At 39.8% G+C, this 20,932-nt stretch overlaps 1 protein-coding gene across 1 annotated transcript in view; it reads left to right on the plus strand.

Moving 5' to 3' along the window:
* LOC114645395 (extracellular calcium-sensing receptor-like) overlaps positions 1–20,932 on the plus strand; it is a 108,980-nt gene that overhangs the window by 78,594 nt on the left and 9,454 nt on the right. Inside the window, exons 4-5 of the mRNA XM_051922545.1 lie at positions 19,563–19,686; positions 19,814–19,977. Of these exons, the coding sequence (XP_051778505.1) occupies positions 19,563–19,686; positions 19,814–19,977 (288 nt within the window). The remainder of the gene's footprint in view (positions 1–19,562; positions 19,687–19,813; positions 19,978–20,932) is intronic.

A 20,932-nucleotide genomic window follows, 5' to 3' on the forward strand; every position in this document is an offset into this window, starting at 1 on the left:
CACCCTTCTGCATAAATCTATACAAAGTGTACATGTATAACTGACAACATTTATGTGAAGTTTATGCAAACTATAATGCTGCTTGCATTAGAGAAACAAACACTTATAAACACTTTTATTATTGTGAGACATGAGATGTGTTGATAATTCAGATGTATCCTTTAGCCGAGTCATCCTGTTTAATTAATGAGGACAATGAGGGCACCAAACGAAGCAAGAGGGTGGTGGAAAAAGGCGCAAGTGCTTTTATTCAATATTAGAAATCCAAAAACAAAACAGTGCCCAAATAAAGTGCAGTGCTTCAAGTGTCCATAAATAAATAATCCATAAAATCAGGTAAAATCCAGATGTTTAAAACAAGGCTAAAACGAGATTAAAACCTGCAGCAGACATTTGGGATCACACCAGCCAAGCACAGCTCCTTCTCTGTCTCTCCAGCTCACCCAAGGATTGCTCAGCGGGAGCTACTTCAACCGCTGCGGTTCTAACACTACCGACCCCCGTCTTGGCTGCCTCCACCGGCATCTGCCAGACCGCTTGGGGTCATTTGTCCTCCCATCTTCCTTCCCGCACTCGTAGTCATCCCTCGGATCCCTAGGGCAGACTCCTCCACGATTGTACTCACTCTCCCTTTCAGTAGGAGCATTCCGTCCCTTGAGCGCCGATCCTTCAGTACTGATTAAGCTGCTCAGTGTTGTCCCTGTAGATAAGGTTTCAGCACCTGTTTATTTTTGTTTTTTATTTCAGCAAAGAAGGTAGATATTTTTATCAAACAATGAATATTGTTCTTTTCCTTGGTTTGGTGGTGCTCTCATAGTTTTGCTGAAGCCAGACATATAATATATACATCTAAAGATGGCCATGAGTGAATTTTGCTTAAAAGTGGGTGGTAGAATTGCTCACTGAATGTCTCATTTCTAAACCAATCCAACACCTCACAAAGGCAGCACTCAATTAGGAGCAGTGATTTCAAACTGCAAAGAGCAGTCTTGCTCTTGTTAACTTTGTCCGACAGAGAGCAAGCAGTGGTTTATGCTGAATCGTTTGTTGTTGAAAAGTGTCCTAAAAAAACTATTAGGCATACAAATGGTTGTTGCTTGTGCAGCGATTACATTGCACATTGTGGCGGACAGCCGGGACCCATGTCTGCCGGGACGCCCCTTTGTCACTAGATCCCAACGGAGCAGCCATGGGAGCCACACTACATCCCTCGGAACCTTTGTTGCCAGCCCACCTGGGTTGCGTCGGGGCCACTTTCATGGAACACCGGAGCTCATCTTGATTGGGCTCCATGGCCTCCGCCAGGGGGAGCTGCATAGAGCTGCATGGCCTAACGAGCCCGTCTGGGCAGGAGCGTAGCCACACCCAGAAGTGCAGCCAGAAGTAGGTTAACGAGCACCTGCAGAACTTGTGGGTGGGCTATAAGAGGAGTCTGCAGCCACTACTCAGGGCGCCAGAGTCGGAAGGAGAAGGACAAAGCTGCCTGGGAGGAGTAGTGGAGGAAGACAAAGAGTGTGATTTGGGGAGATTTTTCTTTGTGTGTTTTGGGGACTGCGTAGGGCCTGTGGGATACGGGGAAGACGTGCCCCACGGCTGAAGAAAAAATAGTTTATTTTACCCGTGCCTCCGGTGTCAGTCTGTGTCGGGTCGGCGCCAATAAAGCGCCTTTGCCAAAACATGTTAAGAATAAACAACCTGTTGCAAGCAAAACCATTTTATATAACATCAGATTATAAAGTGGCATTCAAAGACATCAATGGGCGAGTAGTAAACATGAAGAATATGTTGTTATAGGTGTCATGTGCTTTCTGTTGTTCACCGTTACAACAATAGTCTAACAGTCGAACAATTGGCAGCTATGCTTGTGAATACATGAACTGCAAAATATGCATTTGAAACAAACAGTGTGTCACACATCATCAAAAGGACTGCCGTTACAGAGCTGATAACGAAGAGCCACAGTAGATGCAGATTTCAGCACTCAAAACACCAGAATCATCAAATCTGCCTAACAACACCAGTAAACCGCTGACAAGGCTGGAGGAATTAAGGGTGTGTCTTTCAGGAGGATGCCCTGTGAGTGTAGCAATTGCAGTGACAAATTTTGCTTCTATTCACTGCAAATTTTTTGTCCTCAAACGTGTATTCTCGTTTACGAATCACATCTGTCCCCACAAGATAAGTGATCTCAAAAGACAAAAGAATTCATCTAGGAAAGAATGAAACTGTACAAAGAATAAACATAAGGGAGGTATAAATAAAAACAATGTACCAAATTAATAAACAGAAAACAAATTGATAAGGCCATTTTCATTTTAGAAGTTTTCCGTCCACACTAATGTTTTCAGATTGTTTTTAAGTTTGTCATCCAAACTGAAATGATAAAAATCTGTACCGTAAAACTACCCTATTGGGCATGCACAGACAAGCACTCGGTTTGTTTATGGAGCAAACTGAAATTAAAATAAAATGCATAAAGAATGAGAAAAAAACCCTTAACCTAGTTCCTTGTCTAAACACAAAAAGAATTACAACTGCTTTTAATGTTACAAGTGTCTTATTACAGGCCAATTATATATAAATATTTAAAAAATCTATTTTTCCCATCCACACTGCTACGCAAAACCCTGTGTTTTGTAATTTATACACGTTTGGGTGCATTTTCAAAATGATCCATTTTCAGTGGTCAGAAACACTGTTTCAATGTGAATGGAATGCCAATCCAAATAACAAAATATGCCCTTTCAAATATATCATTGTTGGTTTGGACTAGGTCTATCTTTAATGCTTGTCCTCCAATATATCCAATGGGGTTGCTTATGCACTTGCCCCCTCACCTAAACACTGTGCCACAAAGTCAAAAACAGCTCCCCTTTTCTTTCCTCTTGATGTCTCCCTCTATCTATTAGCCATGGCCTTTGTTTCGTTTTGTTTTTAGTACTTACCCTAAAACACCTCTACACTCCATATTTAGTTCACCTATACCCAAGGACCAACTGTATACTGAATTCTTGATCTGCTTTTAAGGCAATTCTCCAAAATCACTTTCAGAGTCCTGTAGCCTTTCACCCAGTGTTGTCTCTGTTAGACCCATGTCTCTCTGTATTCCTTGGTCTCAATGAACCAGGTACACCTGGTTTCTTCAACCCTCAAATGTTCCTCATAAAAGAACACGTGTTTGCATTTGTACTATATCATTACATTGTGCTTCCACCTGCAGTTTCATGGAATTTACCAAGGCCTCTACCAGTCTAGCTCGCTGGTCAGAAGGCCAGACATACTGTACATGATGACAGTGAAATTGCCTCTTCTCAAATACAGTAAATGGCATATGGCCCCTTGTCAGCTATTATCCCACAGTAGTATTTAAAGGGTTCTCCTATTACAAGTGTAAGTTCTTCTCCCAAAGGGGCTATACCACGCTTGCCTCTTTTTGCTCCCTTTCTTCCTGGTACCTCCTTTCCATGGCAACACTTCATATATAACATAATATAAAATAATGTAACATACCTGACTCATGCCTGTTGTAGAAGATCAAGACAAGAAGTCAGTCTATTGCAGGGCCCACTTAAGGACAATCTCATTCTCTAAAGGGGTCTGTTTGGACCTGCTAATTAAAAGAATATGCACATCTTTAAGGATGTGGGGAGTAAAACCAGAGTAGCTTGAGGACAATCTAACCAGATGTAGGGAGAATGTGCAAACTTCACATACTGTATACCTCACGTCTTGTGAAGTAACTGGCAAGACAATTAGAGGTTACATGAAGGCTTCTAACGTGTCACATAAACAAAGAATTAGAAAGGAAATAAAAAATAAAACTTTCTCAAAATACATTGAATCTAAAATAAAATCTTTAAAACATACCATGCACAATACATAACCATAAACTAAATAAAATTATACATATATACTGCAATAATTATTACAGCTGCCTTTGTCCTTGTCCAGTAGTTAGAATCGTGCATCATTGGTTATGTATAATATACATCCATCCATCAATACATTTTCTAAAACCTGTGTATAACATTACTAAATAACAGGTAGTGGTGAGGAAGACGGCTGACTCTCTTTTCGCATACAGTTTTGTGAAATTAACTCTAAATTTAATTTTGCCTGAAATTTTGCAATCCCAAAACTCAACAAAAAGGGGGTTGAAAGAAACAAAAATTGCTCCAACATGGTTTGGCAACACCTTACACCCGTTTTGGAATGTGCGTTTACATGAAAATAAATGGGAAAAAATTCAGCATAACTAAACACAACCACAAAGAAACAAAGTGACATACAAAAGTTGTAATCCAGGAAATCGGTAAAACTGTTATCAGAATTATTTGAGAATAAAATACTGAACCTGCTAAAAGTCTTAAATGAGATCCTGCTCTGGCCAGTACAAAATGTACTACATGTTGATAATGGTGTCCTCCCATCAGCTGCATTGCACTTCTGCATGATAAGAACTTTAGCCCCTTTTATTGGTACTAGTTTTTGGGTTGCCCCCCTCCATTACAAACATTTTCCTCAATACATCATATAACATATTTTAAGTTGAACCAATGAAAACACACATGCAGACCGTGGTGAAATTCTGTTTAGGGCTTTTTGTGTAATAACTGAGCAATCAGACAATAAGATAAACAAACAGCTTATGAATTTATTTAGATTTATTTATTTACTTAATTATTTATATTTACTAAAGCATTTTTATGTGACACTTAGTTGTTTTCCCCTATAACTATTAATGATACATCTCATAAAATATCTATGTAAACTGATAATATTCTGCTACTTGTATGGTATTTCTAAAGAATTTACCTCATACTTTATACATATTTCATAAATAAGAAGAACTATGTGGAGTATAATATTAATTGAAGCAAATTGCCCCCCCCCCCACTCTTTTAAATTTCTTTAACAGATCACCATCTATTCCATTTCATCACTATTTTGAATTCCTTTAAATACCTTCCCCATAATTACAACTCCTCCTCCAATTCATATTGCTGTGTAAAATATTTTCTGAGTTTTGAAAAAAGTTAAATGGTTTTGCATAATGCAGCCTAATTCAATTTTGTCTTTCTATAATTAAGATGACTAACATGCCTAGATTATGCAAGTGTGATGCTACCCACACCTCAATTTCCACCTGTCCTTAAATCACTTTAGATATTACTTTTCCATGTTCTTCACTTTTTTTACTTATATATTTTTCATCACATTCCTCTTCAGCTGTTAATAAGAGGTTGATTATTGTAAGTTCTACTGTTTGCCCCAAGCTCGCCACAAGAGTAGTCATGTCCAAGCCAAAACCATGGAGAGTGAGTGAGACAGAGACAAGATGTTAAACAAAATATATACAGTTCTTCATTAAAAACAAGCGATATGACAATATATAAGTTTTTGGTGTCTTCAAAAAATCATCAGACGAACAAATAAAGTGCAAGTAGTGCAGAGCTCATTAAATAGTCCATATGTATGCAGTTGAATATATATAAAAAAAAAAAAGAAAACAAAAATGTTGGCACTCTGGGCCTATGCCCCTATTTCTCCTTATCCAGCTTACTCAGAAAACATCTACCAAGACACTCAGAGTCTACTCCTCCACTCCGATCCTTTGCCCCTTCATCATCTTTTGAGGTCACTTTAGGGTAGGGATAACTTAAAATACAAAAAAAAAAACAAATAAAAAAAAATCCGGCTCACCATGTTTATTCCCCCATTCTTGAAACAATCTTGGGGTATAAACTAAAAGAAGTGCTAGAGATTTAAATATACAAAAAGAAGGGTTACTTACCTTTAAGAGTCTCGAGACAGCAGACAGTACGTCTTTGAATCCTGGAGGGGAGAGAGATATGATAGAAGAGTTTAGAATGATGGGTGAACAGAAGGAAATAGAATGTGATAAATCATCTGATTGTGGGTTATCTCTTATAGGGACATCCTCCATATCTAGTGAACAACACCCTGGTGACCAACAGTTAAAACAGATTGTAGGTTTTGGGGAAAAGATGAGACGGGAGGAGTTGACATCTGAGGTCATGAGTGACTCCACATCCCAAACTGATCCCACTAATAATATGAAGGATATTAATAAAATCGAGATTGTAGATCGTCCGGTTAGAGTGAAAGGGTGGAGGGATGTAGGCTTTAAGATTCCAATTATTAGTAAACCTTTTGTAATTCTTGGGGATTCCAATATTGCTCGGATCCCCCATTTTAGGCAGGACCAGGTGGAAGCATTTAGTTTCCCAGGTATAACGGTTGGAGGATTGCAAGATATTATACAGCGTATGGGGAAACCAAATTATAAAATATTGAAAGTATTGGTGTCAGTTGGGTTAAATGATTGTAATAAAACTAGACCTACTAGATGGAATAAGATTGTGCCTCCTCTTTTGAGTAGTATGACTAGAATGTTTCCTAAGGCTACAATCTATATGGCTAAGTTACCGTACTCAGTAGAGGAACAGTCGGAGGAGGTAGTTACTAGAATACGAGAGCTTAATGATTATTTATCGACATTGCGAGCGATTGAAATAGTAGATAGTCTTGGCCAGGGGGATGTTGAGTTAGTGGAGGGAGATAATTTGCATTGGAAACCAGAACAGGCCTATGAGATTGCTGATCATTGACTAGATTGTTTGGACTTAATTCAGGAATCTTATAGGTTTGTGGATGCAAAGGAAGTGAATATTTATAATTTAAGTAATAAGTTTAGATTGACACAATCAGATATATCATTACTGCAAAAGGGACTTACCTTTATTCCGGTGCCGATGGAAACAGATTTGGAGGAGATTAAGAGAGACGTATATAAATACCATCGACGATTGAAGTTATTGGATTATTTTGAATACCAGGGAGGTCAGATACCAGAGAGATTTATTGAACCGTCACATTGGGAACCAGTAAATAGTAAAATTAGTTCGACTATTTTAAATCTGATTAAAGACGACCGGCAGGACTTAAGAACATTGCAGGTTAAGTCTGGGGCTCCAGATAATTTGACTCCAGCAGAAAGAATCTCTTTAGAATATTTGAGATTGAATAGTAAAGAAATTATTATTAAACCTGCTGATAAGGGCTCCATGACAATTCTGATGGACAGGGAACAATATATCCTGGAAGCTAAGAGACAGTTATCTAATAGATTACATTATAGACCGCTTAAAAAATCTAATCGGGAAAAGACATATTCAAAAATGGTCAAGATTTTGGAAACTATGCAAGAGGAAGGGTTTATAACGGCTAAACAGAAAAGGTATTTAAAAGGTCCCGGAGATCCATCTACATGGAAATTTTATTTATTACCTAAGATCCATAAAAAGCCGGAAAGTTGGACAATTCCGTATGAGATTCCATCAGGCCGACCAATCATCTCAGATTGTTCTTCGGAATCGTATAGGGCTTCAGAATTTATTGACTATTATCTGAATCCGTTATCTCAGAAACACAACAGCTATGTACAAGATACGTATCATTTTCTGCAGTTGGTCAAAAATAAAATAATGCCACCAGGGGCGTTTATGTTTTCTATGGACGTCAAATCCCTATACACCAATATAGATATTGATCTGGGATTGGAGGCAATAGATAGGACATTTCGACGATATCCGGATGCGACCAGGCCAGACAAAAGCCTCCTAGAGTTATTAAGGCTAAATTTGAAAACCAACGAATTTGAATTCAATGGGGTTCTTTATTTACAAACCTATGGGACAGCTATGGGTAAGAGATATGCCCCTGCCTATGCTAATATATATATGGCAGATTGGGAGGAACAGGCCTTTTCTAGGTGTCATAGGTTACCATATTTATACCTTAGATATTTGGATGATATTTTTGGGATTTGGACGTACACTAGAGAGGAGTTTGAAGTATTTGTATATACTTTGAATAGTGTACACCAAACTATTAATTTGACAGCAGAGATTAGTGCGGACTCCCTGAGCTTTCTGGATACGCAATTATATGTTAAAACAATACCGGAGGGGGATAGGAGAATTTTCTCTAAAGTTTTTTTCAAGGAAACAGATACGCATGCTCTTTTACAAAAATCTAGCTATCATCCAAGACATACCTTTAGGGGTATTGTTAAATCACAGTTAATTAGATTTTATAGGATTAATATGGAGGAGGAATACATAGATGAGGCTGTTAGTATTCTATTTAAATCTCTTAGGAAAAGGGGTTATAGTAGAAGATTTTTAAGGGAGATTAGGCATGAGGTGGCGCAGACACAACAGAGATATCTTAATTACCCAGTCATTAATTTGAATAAAAATACAGGAGTTCCTCAGATTCGTATGGATGAGGCTATTGGGATGGAGGGGTCAGATATTTCCTGGTTAACAACGTATGACTTAGAAGAGGATTTGGAGGTGGGAGATTCCTTGGGGTTAGAAAAGTCTTTATATGTACAGGGGATTAGATTCATGTCTATATTGATGGATGAGACTTCCTGCTTTTCTGCTTCATGGGTACCTAGGTTTAAACAGTTAATTAGTTTTCTGAACGGGGGTACTTACCTTCTCTTCTATCGATTCCTTCCTTCTTTTGCTTATCTTCCTCGTTGGAACATCCAAGACCTGCAAAATAAGAAACAAAAGATTAATAAACAAGATAGTGAACAACTGCAAGGGGATCAGGGGAATAAGTATAAGTATCGGTCCATTTTAGTGGAAGAGGATGTGAGCAGTGATATGGTAATAATGGAAGAGGTAGGACTTATCCCAAGAGCTCTAAAGGTTAAGGTCTCCAATCAACTCCAGGTGAATCAGATAATGGATGGCAATCCCAGTTTTATGGGCTGTGGGGGGGGCTTTAAAATTAGGTCATCACCCCCTACACACAACCCTGACCTTAAGGCCCATGGGGGGGTCCCTGATGTTAATCAGAGGAGGGTCCCTGAGGTTAATCAGTGGGATTGGAGCCCTAAGGTTAAGTTCCAATTAGATGGGCTAGAGACATTGGAGGGGAATTGGAATCCCTTGAGCTATGAGGAGGGATTTGAAATTAGATTATCACCCCCATTGTATAATCCTAATCCTAAAGCCCATGGGGGGAGTTCTGAGGCTAATCAGATGAGGGGGAACCCTGGAGTTAATTTTCAACCCGATAGGATGGAGGTAATGGGGGTGAGCCCTAATAACAATAACTCGGAGGGGGGACCTGCAATTAGAACAGTATTCCCATTATATAATGGGGTGGAGGAAAATATAGGGAATGGTGGATTGGTGCGGACCCCGGGATTGGAAGTACATGAACGGGATGGTCAGGGTAGGAACGGAGTACCTGATAAAAACATATTGCCGATGGTGTTTACTTTTTCCAAACAAGCACAGGAGGTAGTGAAGGGGTTGAAAAATAATTTTAGAGGGGCCCAATTGATGGAAGAGGGGTTGGCGGAAGTTAGACTGGTTTCGGTCTATCGGAGAAATAAAAATTTAAAAGACTACTTGGTGAGGGCTTCATGTACCCTAAGGAAAAAGAATAAGACAGCATTGTGCATTCCCTTTAAAAATAAGAAAATGATCAAAAATCTTAGTACAGGTGATGAATTTCCTATTTATCAACAATTGCAATTGACTTCTAAAAATTGCATATATGCAATACAATGTAATAATTGTGGACAAACATATATTGGAGAAACAAAAAATACAATAAAAGTTAGGTTTATCCAACACTTGAGGTTAATAGAAAATCAAAGTAAACAGACAATATTATATACACATTTTAGTCAGGTAGGTCATGAACCTCTCTTCTTTCCCTTAGAAAGTGCCAGTTTTTGGACTAAGACGGATAGACTAAAAAAAGAATTACAATGGATTACGGCATTGGGGACGGTTTTTCCAAATGGACTTAATGAAAAATAGTTAGAGCAGTAACCTTAGAGTCATTATTAGTGTTTTGTTGTACATTTATTTTTTCCTAGCGCTCATTCCAGCTATTCTACAGATTCCCGTCACACTCTCTCCATCACAATAGCCTATTTCAATGCACACATTCTGTCTCTGGCTTACTGACTACTGTTTCCTCTACTGACGTCAGTCTTACCCTCTAATACATCCTCCGGGACTTCTACAACCAATCCCGAAGGACATCTCGCTTGACTTCTATTCTACGTGTTGTGACCTAGAAAGAAGAAAGCTTACAAAGCCATTTGCTTTTTACCGACACATGTATCCACAACAAGCCACACAATGGCAATTCCAACTTCCCATTACGCTTCGGTAAGTAATCACTGCCCGTTCACACTCTTAGGGACCTTTTCTTCTTTGTACCCTAAACAGCACACTTTTTCCTACTTCTATCTGCAGCTAGGTACCTTAGCATCTGGATACATTGTACACTGCAGCCTGGTCGACTCATGTTGTGCACAATGAACCTCCCATCTTGCCTCTAACAGGCACATCCTGCCCGTAGCCATTTACTGTTTCTCCTGCCACTACCAGAACTTCAACACCTAACCTGCTTGAGGTAAGTGCCACCGTGTAACTACTTAACCTGCTATGCTACATGTTCTATAAATAGCTACACCCACGTTTCCTATTCACTCACACATATGCTCAAGCAAACACTGTCACCATTGCACGACTTATCACATCTAGGGCTGCTGATATCCTCATGGCATCACACTGGGAAAATCCAGACCATTGTTCAATAGCTACCTCAATTAATTTATTTTTTACTTTTTTAGAACTATCACCACATTGCATTAATGTCTCTTCTCTATCTATTACATCATCTCTTGAAAAGACAGTTTCACTTATTAAGAACCTTTTATTTTGTTTTTATCAGGATGATAAAGGCATAATGTCATCAGCATAGTTCTTCTTTTTCTCTCTATCCTTATTTGTTCCCTCAGTCTTAAGGGTGGGAGACATTAGTAGTGGTTTTCCTTATTTGATGTTAGAGAATTTCCTCAGTTGCTTGTTTTCCTTTTTTCTCTTTCTTTTTTCTCTTAAGAATAACTGAAAAACAGACAAGTGTGTAACAATTAAAACAAAGAAGAAAGAATTTAATAAAAAACACTTTTTTAACAAATAAATCAAAATATTACAAAAAAAAACAGTACAATAAATGATTAAAACTTGGAAAGAAACCCTGTTAAAACCATAACAATATGACTGCGCTATTAAATGAATTCAAATCTTCTTGTAGCTTCACTGTTAGTGTAACTCGGCTTTTCTTTTCACAGAATTATTTTACAAAAGGTATTTATGTGAGAAATACGAAGATTCTAATCCAGCAAAGTTCCAGATTTAAGCCCATAATATTGTCCATAATAACCCCTTATACATGTAGATGTATGAAGGAGAAAGAGGTGACAACATTAAGCAAACAGGAGCATAGCAGGAAGGTGTGGTTTCATGACACCAGAACTGAAGTAAATGTTACCATCCACAAGAAAGTTACTTGGTGTTCTTTATTAATCAAAGTATATTAATTTAGTAGCACCAATATTGGCTAGAAGTCTTGATTGATACAAATAAATACTTAAGCAGATAAATGATGGAAAAAGTGAATCTGTGTAATTTAAAAGTCAGCTTGCCTGATGACGGTTAGCTTTCAGACCACATGACTCACACTTGGAGCCACTGGTGAGAACCACCATAATGTAAAAAAACTGTGACACGCAATGTGTCCCTTTTTCACTTTTCAGTCACTGTCCATTAAAAGGTCTCCATACATAACTTCATGCTGCTTCTGAGGTTAAGAACTCAGATTGTTTTAAATTTTACAGAATCTACATTTAAATTGCATGTTACATCTTTGTGTGTTTGCTTTCAAAATTTCATAAATTTGCTTAAGCATGTTCATGTTACTGACCTAACTATAGAAGTTGTGTTTATGCTGGAGTGAACCTTTGTATATAAGCATTTTGTTCCAATTTAGTTCTCCATTTCCAGTTTTTGTTATTGTCTATATTTAGATGATTACAGATGCTTTCTATTGCATTCTTTTCCTAAACAATTGTGAATACCATATATTCTCTAGTTGCTCTCCCTGCTTATTCCCTTCCTTTGTTACAGGACTTCCAGGTGGAATCTGCTGGTGAAAGAGGTGCAAAAACATTGAAAGTAAAGAAAAGGGCTTGTGTCTTTTGAGCCACTGGCACAGCTTGACAGACTACACTTAAAGTTAATGCAACTTATTGAGTATCTAACACTGTATGATAACACTCATTAAAGTGTTCTAGTATGAGATGAAAAAAAGAATATAAAATAAATGAATCTGCTATCTGGACTTGCATAACTGAGAGTTGTTGTGTGTACCAGGGTTTGTAATAGATATGCAATTTATAATTTTACATGCTTTGGAAAGAACAACTTTTGTTTATGACATGCTGCATATTTTATAGGTATTTGATTTAAACATTATTTATAAGAGGTGTTAATGTCCTTCTGCAGGTAATAAATATAATTAATTAAAACTATTTATTATGTCATCAATGTACCCTAAATATTTTTATTTTACATTAAAGGTACTGAAATATATACTGTACAGTGTCAATTTTTTTGCATAATGAAATCCACTTAAATATGACATGATGTAATCTTTAATTATTTTACCTATCTTGTTTTCTGTGTTCAACTAGTGGTATATTGTGATGATTTTCCTAAAATTATTCTCTTCCTAAATTTACTCCAAAGATTATCTGATATGATACAGATGAGGTATGGTTTTTCTCTCTTGTCAGGTCTTCCTTTGAGAATTACTACTTTGATTCATATGAATATTTCCACTAGGTAATCACTGTTGATTCTCAAGGTACAGCACTATATAAGAACACTGTCTGTCAAAAGTGCTGCAATACTAAAATAAAAGACTGAAATGATATTTCTTACTTTTACTCTTATACCTCTTTTTGTAAGAGCAGAAGAACCTATTTGTAGGTTACAGGGCAGATCAGATATGCCTTTACTTTCTAAAGCAGGAGACATAATGATTGGAGCAGTCTTTTCACTTCACAATACTATTGAAGAATTCAATCCGATGTTTAACACTTTACCAAAGCCAATAATATGTACAGAGTAAGTATATAATGATTTACCTATTGAAATGAGAATTAAATATTTCCCTGTCTTTTTATAGCTTAGTTGTACAGTATCATACTTGTGATAACACTGTATAAACATTGTAAGATTCATTATAGTATACTATGAAAGTATATACATAACTTCCTTTACCATTACTTAACCTTTAAAAGTAATTATTTAACTTGTTTTTTTAAATGAATTTATTGGGTAAATTAAACAGAAAAATAACTATATCTATGTAGACAAATTTTGCAAGGTTTAAAAAAGAGTTTATTGTAGTGTGTAAATTGCACTGAATATAATATGCAAATGATTATGTAGCAGGAAAAGCTTCTGTCCATGGTGCTTAGGCATATAGTCCTACACAACTAGTTTAATTTCTGACATATAGGTAGACTAATTATGGATGCTAAATTATATCAATGTGAGTGGATGTGTTTACCTTTACTACAAGATAGCTTCTTACCAGAATGTCTTCCATGTTATCAGTCTCTGAAATAAGAAGATATATAAAATGGATGCATGGATGAATAATTCCTAATAATTAATGTTTCCTGTATCCATCCATTTTCTACTATCACTTAATCCAAATTAGGTTAGAGGAAGCCACAGTCTGTGTTTGCAGCATTTGACACAATACAAGAATACACACTGGTTAAGATGCCAGTCCGCTCATTCACACATGTACACAAAATGCCAGTTTAGAGTCACTGGTCAACTTCACATCCATGATTTGAATGTGGAAAGCCTAATAGAAACCCAAACATTATGTAGAAGAAAATGCATACTTCAAGTGACTAGGATGGGATTTCACTTCAATCAAGTGATAAGCTACTATGGTGTCTGATAGTTAAAGCCTTATCAAAAGGAAGAACGTTAATTTTGATGAATTAAACCTAACTATATACAGTACTAAATAATAGAACTATTAATAGTTGTACATTCAACTGCATTATTGTAATATACAAGTTTATGTATAATAATAGGAAACCTTTGTAGTTGCAAAATGACATATTCAGATTAACAATGAGAGTAAAATATATATTCATTTTCCTTGCAGTGTAAATGTGAAGGAATTTCTATTTGCTAAAACAATGATATTTGCCATTGAAGAAATAAACAATTCAATGCTACTGCCTGGTGCTTCTCTGGGTTATAAAATATATGATGACTGCAGTTCTGTCCCTTTGGCTATAAAGGCAGCAATGGATTTAGTGAATGGTCCTGAAGGAACGCTTTCTGATATATCTTGCATTAAACCATCAACTGTACATGCAATCATAGGAATGCCGGAATCATCACCTACCGTTGCTGTTGCTGAGTTACTTGGACCTCTTCACATACCGGTGGTGTGTAATTTTATTATATTTATATTATTTTACGTATATTTGTTTCTTTGTTAAATTGTTTCTTTTTTAAATTCATCTGGAATTTAAATTTCAATAACTAAATTTTGTTGCTATTGATTTATTTTATATAGGTAAGTTACTACTCTACTTGTGCCTGTCTTAGCAACAAACATGAGTTTCCTACTTTCTTTAGAACAATACCCAGTGACTATTATCAAAGCAGAGCCCTAGCACAGCTTGTGAAGCACTTTGGGTGGACCTGGGTCGGAGCAGTGAGCAGTGATAATGACTATGGTAAAGCTGGTATTACCACATTTATAGAAGCTCTCCAGAATGAAGAAATATGCATTGAATATTCTGAAGTAATTTATAGAAATAGTCCAAGAGACAAAATTCTGAAAGTAGTAGAAACTATGAAAAAAGCTTCGTCAAAAGTAGTTGTTGCATTTGCAATATTTCTTGACCTGGAATATTTAATAAATGAACTTCTTCATCAAAATATCACATACTTGCAATGGGTAGGCAGTGATGGCTGGATATACAATGAGTACCTTGCAACAGAGGAAAATTACAAAGTCCTTGAAGGCACTATTGGTATTAATATCATGAATCCAGTTGTACCAGGCCTACAAAATTTCTTAATGAAATTTATCCCAAACAACATTCCCAACAATACAGGTTTGGAAAGCTTTTGGGAAAGCACAATGAATTGCACATCAGCAGGAGAAGATAACACAGTAAAAGGCAATGAGTGCCTTGGCTCAGAAACTGCATATAAAGCAGTGTACGCCATAGCGTATGCTGTACGCCATCTTTTTAAATGTCAGAGTAACCAGCATGAAAATTATTCTTGTGGTAATGCAATGAACATTGAACCTTGGCAGGTAAGGGATTTTAAGGTACACGAATGACTGATAGATATGGCAGTTGACTTCTTTGTTTGTTTATTGTATGTTAGTATGTAACTAACTGTTGCTTCCTAAAAGGTACTAGATAATATGAAGCATGTTAATTTTACAACAAGTTATGGAGAGACTTTATATTTTGATGAAAATGGTGACCCAGCTGCAAGATATGACTTGTTAAACTGGCAGCTCAGTAAAGAAGGAATGATTAAGTTTGTCAAAATTGGTGTGTATGATGCTTCACTGCCAGAAGGACAGCAAATTGTAATGAATAACATTACCATTATGTGGAAAGGTAATAACAAAAAGGTAGGGCTCGTTTCCTTTTTCAGATAATTAACAATAATGAAATACTGCACTTAATATACACTTAGTGTGGTGACAAAATGAGTAACATTGCTTCCTCTTAGCTCCTGGTGACTGAGTTTGAATCCTTGCTCAGTCGCTACCTCTATGGAGTCTACTGTCTACTCTCTGTGGTTTCTCTGGCCACTATCACAACCCAAAAATGTCTAGGTTAGAGGGTTAGAGTGAATGAAGTTGCTAAATTTCTGATTTGTGTCCAGTGATTACCAGATAGGTTTTGTCTCCACTCCAAATTTGATTAAATTGATTTATTAAAAAGAAGAACGATTATATACTCTCAGGCTGTTCAAAATGCTACATTTTATTCCCACTAAAAAATTAGGCAGTACTTTGATTCATCCTATCGCGCTGTGGACAAAGTACTTTGGCCTCGGGTAAGCTTGTTAATCCAAAAATCTAGTTTGGCCTGTAACAAGCACACTTTTGTTTTGAGCTTTCCTAGTCAATGGTAGACAGAGCAAGCTACCAGAGATACAGCAGTATTTGCTTCTTTAGAGTGACATAATGAGTAAAAAATGAAATGAGATCTTAAACCATAAATGTTTTCAGCTTTAAGCCAAAGAGAATGTGGATGTGGAGCACCTTTTGTTTTTCATCTGCTGCCAAGACATGAAGATGACCATCATTTCTGGGTGAAGGCCCTTAACTTGAAAAAGCTGCCTAAGAATCTGTAAGTGTGCTCCTTCTGCTTTGTGGAAAAGACACATATCCCTAGAAAATTGGCTTGGGTATAATGTCCCAATTTTAAAGGAATGGACAGTCAAAATAGAAAGGTATGTGGAGACATGTCTTAGTGTGTTGCCAACCTCACACTGTCTAGCAAGATGTACAACATTTCAGAGTGCTATGTTTGAATGTAGTATGTGCTCGTAGGTCCATTATGTGTCATTGTAGGGTGTCCTTCCACAGGTGAAAGTTATGTAATTTGAAATCCAATGCACTGCTGTATCAGTTGTGGCAAGCGGCAGGGGGTGGCACCCAGCCGGGAAGCCCGGAAGGACCAGAGGAGGGATTATGCCTCCTCCAGACCATGAGGGGGCGACCGCCCTGGTAGCTTTGGGGACCACGGGAACTGAGCTTGGAAGCTTAACCCTATAGGGGCCCATGGTCAATGCCAGGGGGCGCCCCGATGCCTGGAGAGCCCTGGTCTCAGCACTTCCGCCACACCCAGAAGTGGGAAGACGACCAGGGAAACCTGGAGTGCTTCCGGGTGCGCGACCAGTACTTCCGCCACACTGGGGAGTGTCGGTAGAGGTTAATCGGGAGGCACCTGGAGCACATCCGGGTGATTATAAAAGGGGCCGCCTCCCTCTGTTCAGGGGCTTGAGTCGGGAGCGGAGGACGGACGGACCTCGGGAGGAGAGGAAAGGAGGCAGCCTGAAGAGAGAGAGGCATTTTGGATAGGCCTGGACTTTGGGGAGTTTTGGCGTTGTGTGCTTCACTATATATAGTATTTATACATAAAGCGTGTGTTGGGTGACTTATAGTGATGTCTGCCTGTCTGTGTCCGGGCTGCAGTCCACAATGGCATCCTAGATGGGACTCTCTGCCTGTTTCAAAGTGGGGACCCATCGACTTAAATAATTTTGTGGATGGCCTGGCGCAGCAGGTGCGCCCACACACGTGCCACAGGAGCGGCTCGCACACAACCCCACGAGAGAGACTCGCCCCACAGACCGCCACCGGTCCACAGAAGGGCCGTTTCCCCCTGGTGCGGGAAGACAACGGGTGTTGCAGGAGTGTAGCGGGCTCCTATGAGCGCGCCGTCGCTGGAGGTGCCCGGGACGGTATTGCGTCTAGCGAGGCCACACCGAGGACATTTCTTTGGACAGACAGGACCTAGGACGTAAGTTCCCTGTTCACCGGCAGCCGGCCCTGGATGGCCAGGCGTGTTTTGTGTGTTGTAGGCAGGGACTGTCTGGATCCGTGTCGGTGGCAGACACGTGCTGGTCTGTGGGGCTTCCCCAGCGTGGCAGCAGCAGGAGAGGCTGCGGAGGAGGAGTTGCTGCAGCTTGAGAAGACAAGGCAGTTGCGAGGCTGTCCGGAGGCACGCCACTGCACCGGGAGGAGGGGAGACAAGATGGCCACACACCGGAAGTCCCTCCCCGAGACAGGCAAGGGGTTGGACGGTGTGTCTTGTGTGCCCGCTGATGATTGGATGGAGGTGGGACCAAGGAATGTCCATCCTGAGCCGGGGAAGGACCTGATTGGGCCAAGAGAGAGGCCCCGCAGGAACCAGCCAGCAAGTGTGACTGATAGACAGGTAAGTGCAACGTCAGCTCACTTTCTGTGCTTGCTGGCGGCTCTGTGTGAGCTGGAGGAGTGCCTTCAGCCCGCAGAGTCGCTTTCACAGGTGATATGTGCCCTCCGTGAGGAATTGAAGAAGCTGGAGAGGAAGGCAGTCGCGTCCGTGAAGTTGCTGCGTGAGTGGACGGAACGACGCGATGCTGGATTCTTCAGCCGGAGTGGTACGATGGGGCAGGTGAGTAGAACCGGCCCCGTACAGGATAAGGGAGGCTCCACCGAAAAGAACCGTGACGTAAGTGATCGGCTTCAAGTAGGGGGAGCTCCGATGGTGAACGCGATGGTGAGAGCCGAGCGCACGGTGAGGGGGGAGAGAGCAAGAGGGCAGGCAGGACGCTGGCTGCTGAGTGCCGCAGGTCCTAGCGCCCTACGCCCCGAGCCAGCGACGGTCTCATGTCGCTCCACAGGGATGCAGGCGGGATAGGGTCTATACCTTTCCCATAGGAAGACCCAAACCGGAGCTCACATCTAGAGAAGGGCCACCCTCTGCGGAGGCAGAGGGAAACCCCACAGCCGGCTGAGGTGACGGAAGCGTATGCGGTTCCGTCCGATGTCCCAACACACGGAGGTCTCGGAAGGGGAGCCAAAGTGGCAAGCACCGGCGTCCCGGTCAGAGGGGGGGAGCGTTGCCCGTATTCAAAGCAGAGAGACGTGTCAGTGGCAGCGTCAGGGCAACATCTCCGCCCCTTGTTCTGATTTATGTTTTGCAGGACCAGACCCTGGAATGGAGCGTGTCGGCTTCCCGCTGTGGGACACCTGCCCTCGTGGGACAGGCTGCTGGTGCCTAGAGGTCTCAGCTTGCGGTGGGGCACTGTGGCAAGCGGCTGGGGGTGGCACCCAGCCGGGATGCCCGGAAGGACCAGAGGAGGGATTATGCCTCCTCCAGACCACAAGGGGGTGACCGCCCTGGTAGCTTTGGGGACCACAGGAACTGAGCTTGGAAGCTCAACCTTATAGGGGCCCGTGGTAACCACCAGGGAGCGCCCTGATGCCTGAAAAGCCCTGGTCCTCAGCACTTGCACCACACCTGGAAGTGCTGGGGGGAAGACGACCAGGGACACCCGGAGTGCTTCCGGGTGAGTGGCCGGTACTTCCGCCACACTGGGGAGTGTCGGCGGAGGTTAATCGGGAGGCACCTGGAGCACATCCGGGTGATTATAAAAGGGGCTGCCTCCCTCCGTTCAGGGGCTTGAGTCGGGAGCGGAGAAGGACGGAGCTCAGGAGGAGATGAAAGGAGGTGGCCTGAAGAGAAAGAGGCATTTTGGATAGGCCTGAACTTTGGGGGAGTTTTAGGATTGTGTGCTTCACTGTATATAGTATTTATAAATAAAGTGTGTGTTGGGGTGACTTATAATGCCTGCCTGTGTCCGGGCTGCTGTCCACACAGTTTAGGGAATTCATAGCCAGTGTATTCCCTACGTGAGTGTACAGTTGCAAGGTTAACAATTTATGCAATATTTAAATCTACAATGCTGTTTTGTTTGAATTATGAAAGTAGTCCTAGAAATATTTAATTTTAAATATTTTGCTGATATTTTACTTTTGTCTGTAAGAGACTCTGTATAGTTTTTGAATAAAATCACATTTTTTTGTAGGTTCCCAGATCTGCATGTAGCCAAAGTTGCTTTCCAGGCACTCGTAAGGCTGTCCAGAAAGGAAAGCCTATTTGCTGTTTTGATTGTATTCCTTGTGCTGAAGGGGAAATTACTAATATAACAGGTATAGGCAATTAGGATTTTTTCTTCTTTTTGCACTCATAATATAGAAAATGAATGTTTATTATTGGCTTTTTTGTCAGTTCCATAGTTTACTTTGGACTGATACATGTGTGATTTTATGTTTCCAGATTCTCCTGACTGTTTAAAGTGTCCCATTGAGTACAAATCAAATGACCTAAAAAGCCAATGCATTTTAAAAGAGATTGAATTCTTAGCATTTGAAGAAACTACCGGAATACTACTAGTGTTTTTTTCCTTGCTGGGAACTTGTTTCACCATGGCTGTGACAATGGTATTTTTATCCTACAGAGACACCCCAATTGTTAGAGCCAACAATTCTGAATTGAGTTTCCTTCTCTTATTTTCACTCTCTCTGTGCTTCCTCTGTTCACTCACATTTATTGGTCAACCGTCGCATTGGTCTTGCATGTTGCGACACATGGTTTTTGGGATCACGTTTGTTTTATGCATTTCATGTGTCCTGGGGAAGACTATAGTAGTGTTAATGGCATTTCGGGCTACCCTTCCTGGTAACAATATCATGAAATGGTTTGGCCCCAGTCAACAACGCTTTTGTGTTTTTATATTAACTTTTATACAGATCTTGATTTGTGCTTTGTGGATAATTTTATCACCTCCCTTTCCTAGCAAAAACACAGAACATTATAAAGACAGAATTATACTTGAATGCAGCCTTGGATCAACAATAACATTTTGTGCAGTTTTAGGTTACATTGGTCTACTGTCCACTATGTGCTTCATTCTTGCTTTTCTGGCTCGTAAGCTACCCGATAATTTTAATGAAGCTAAATTCATCACATTCAGCATGTTAATATTCTGTGCTGTCTGGATTACTTTCATTCCTGCTTATATCAGCTCCCCAGGAAAATACACTGTAGCTGTGGAAATATTTGCAATTTTAGCTTCAAGCTTTGGTCTGCTTTTCTGCATTTTTGTCCCAAAGTGTTATGTGATACTGCTGAAACCACACAAAAATACCAAAAAATTCTTAATGGGTAAAGTGCAGTCGGCATCGCTTTAACATATAATGAGTCTGTTTTGTTTTAGACCACATTAAGCTTTAAGTTTATATTTTTCCCCAATTGTCTACTAAAGTTATCAACATATGTTTATTGTAAACTACATTTTAAATAAATAGTTTTCAAAATTAAGTATGTGTATGATCATCTTTACATTGAAGGAAACTGAATACAGTCATACAGAGTGCCATTTAAGCCAATCTTAAA

The sequence above is a fragment of the Erpetoichthys calabaricus genome, chromosome 2 (genome assembly GCF_900747795.2).
Source record: "Erpetoichthys calabaricus chromosome 2, fErpCal1.3, whole genome shotgun sequence".
Lineage (NCBI taxonomy): Eukaryota > Metazoa > Chordata > Cladistia > Polypteriformes > Polypteridae > Erpetoichthys > Erpetoichthys calabaricus.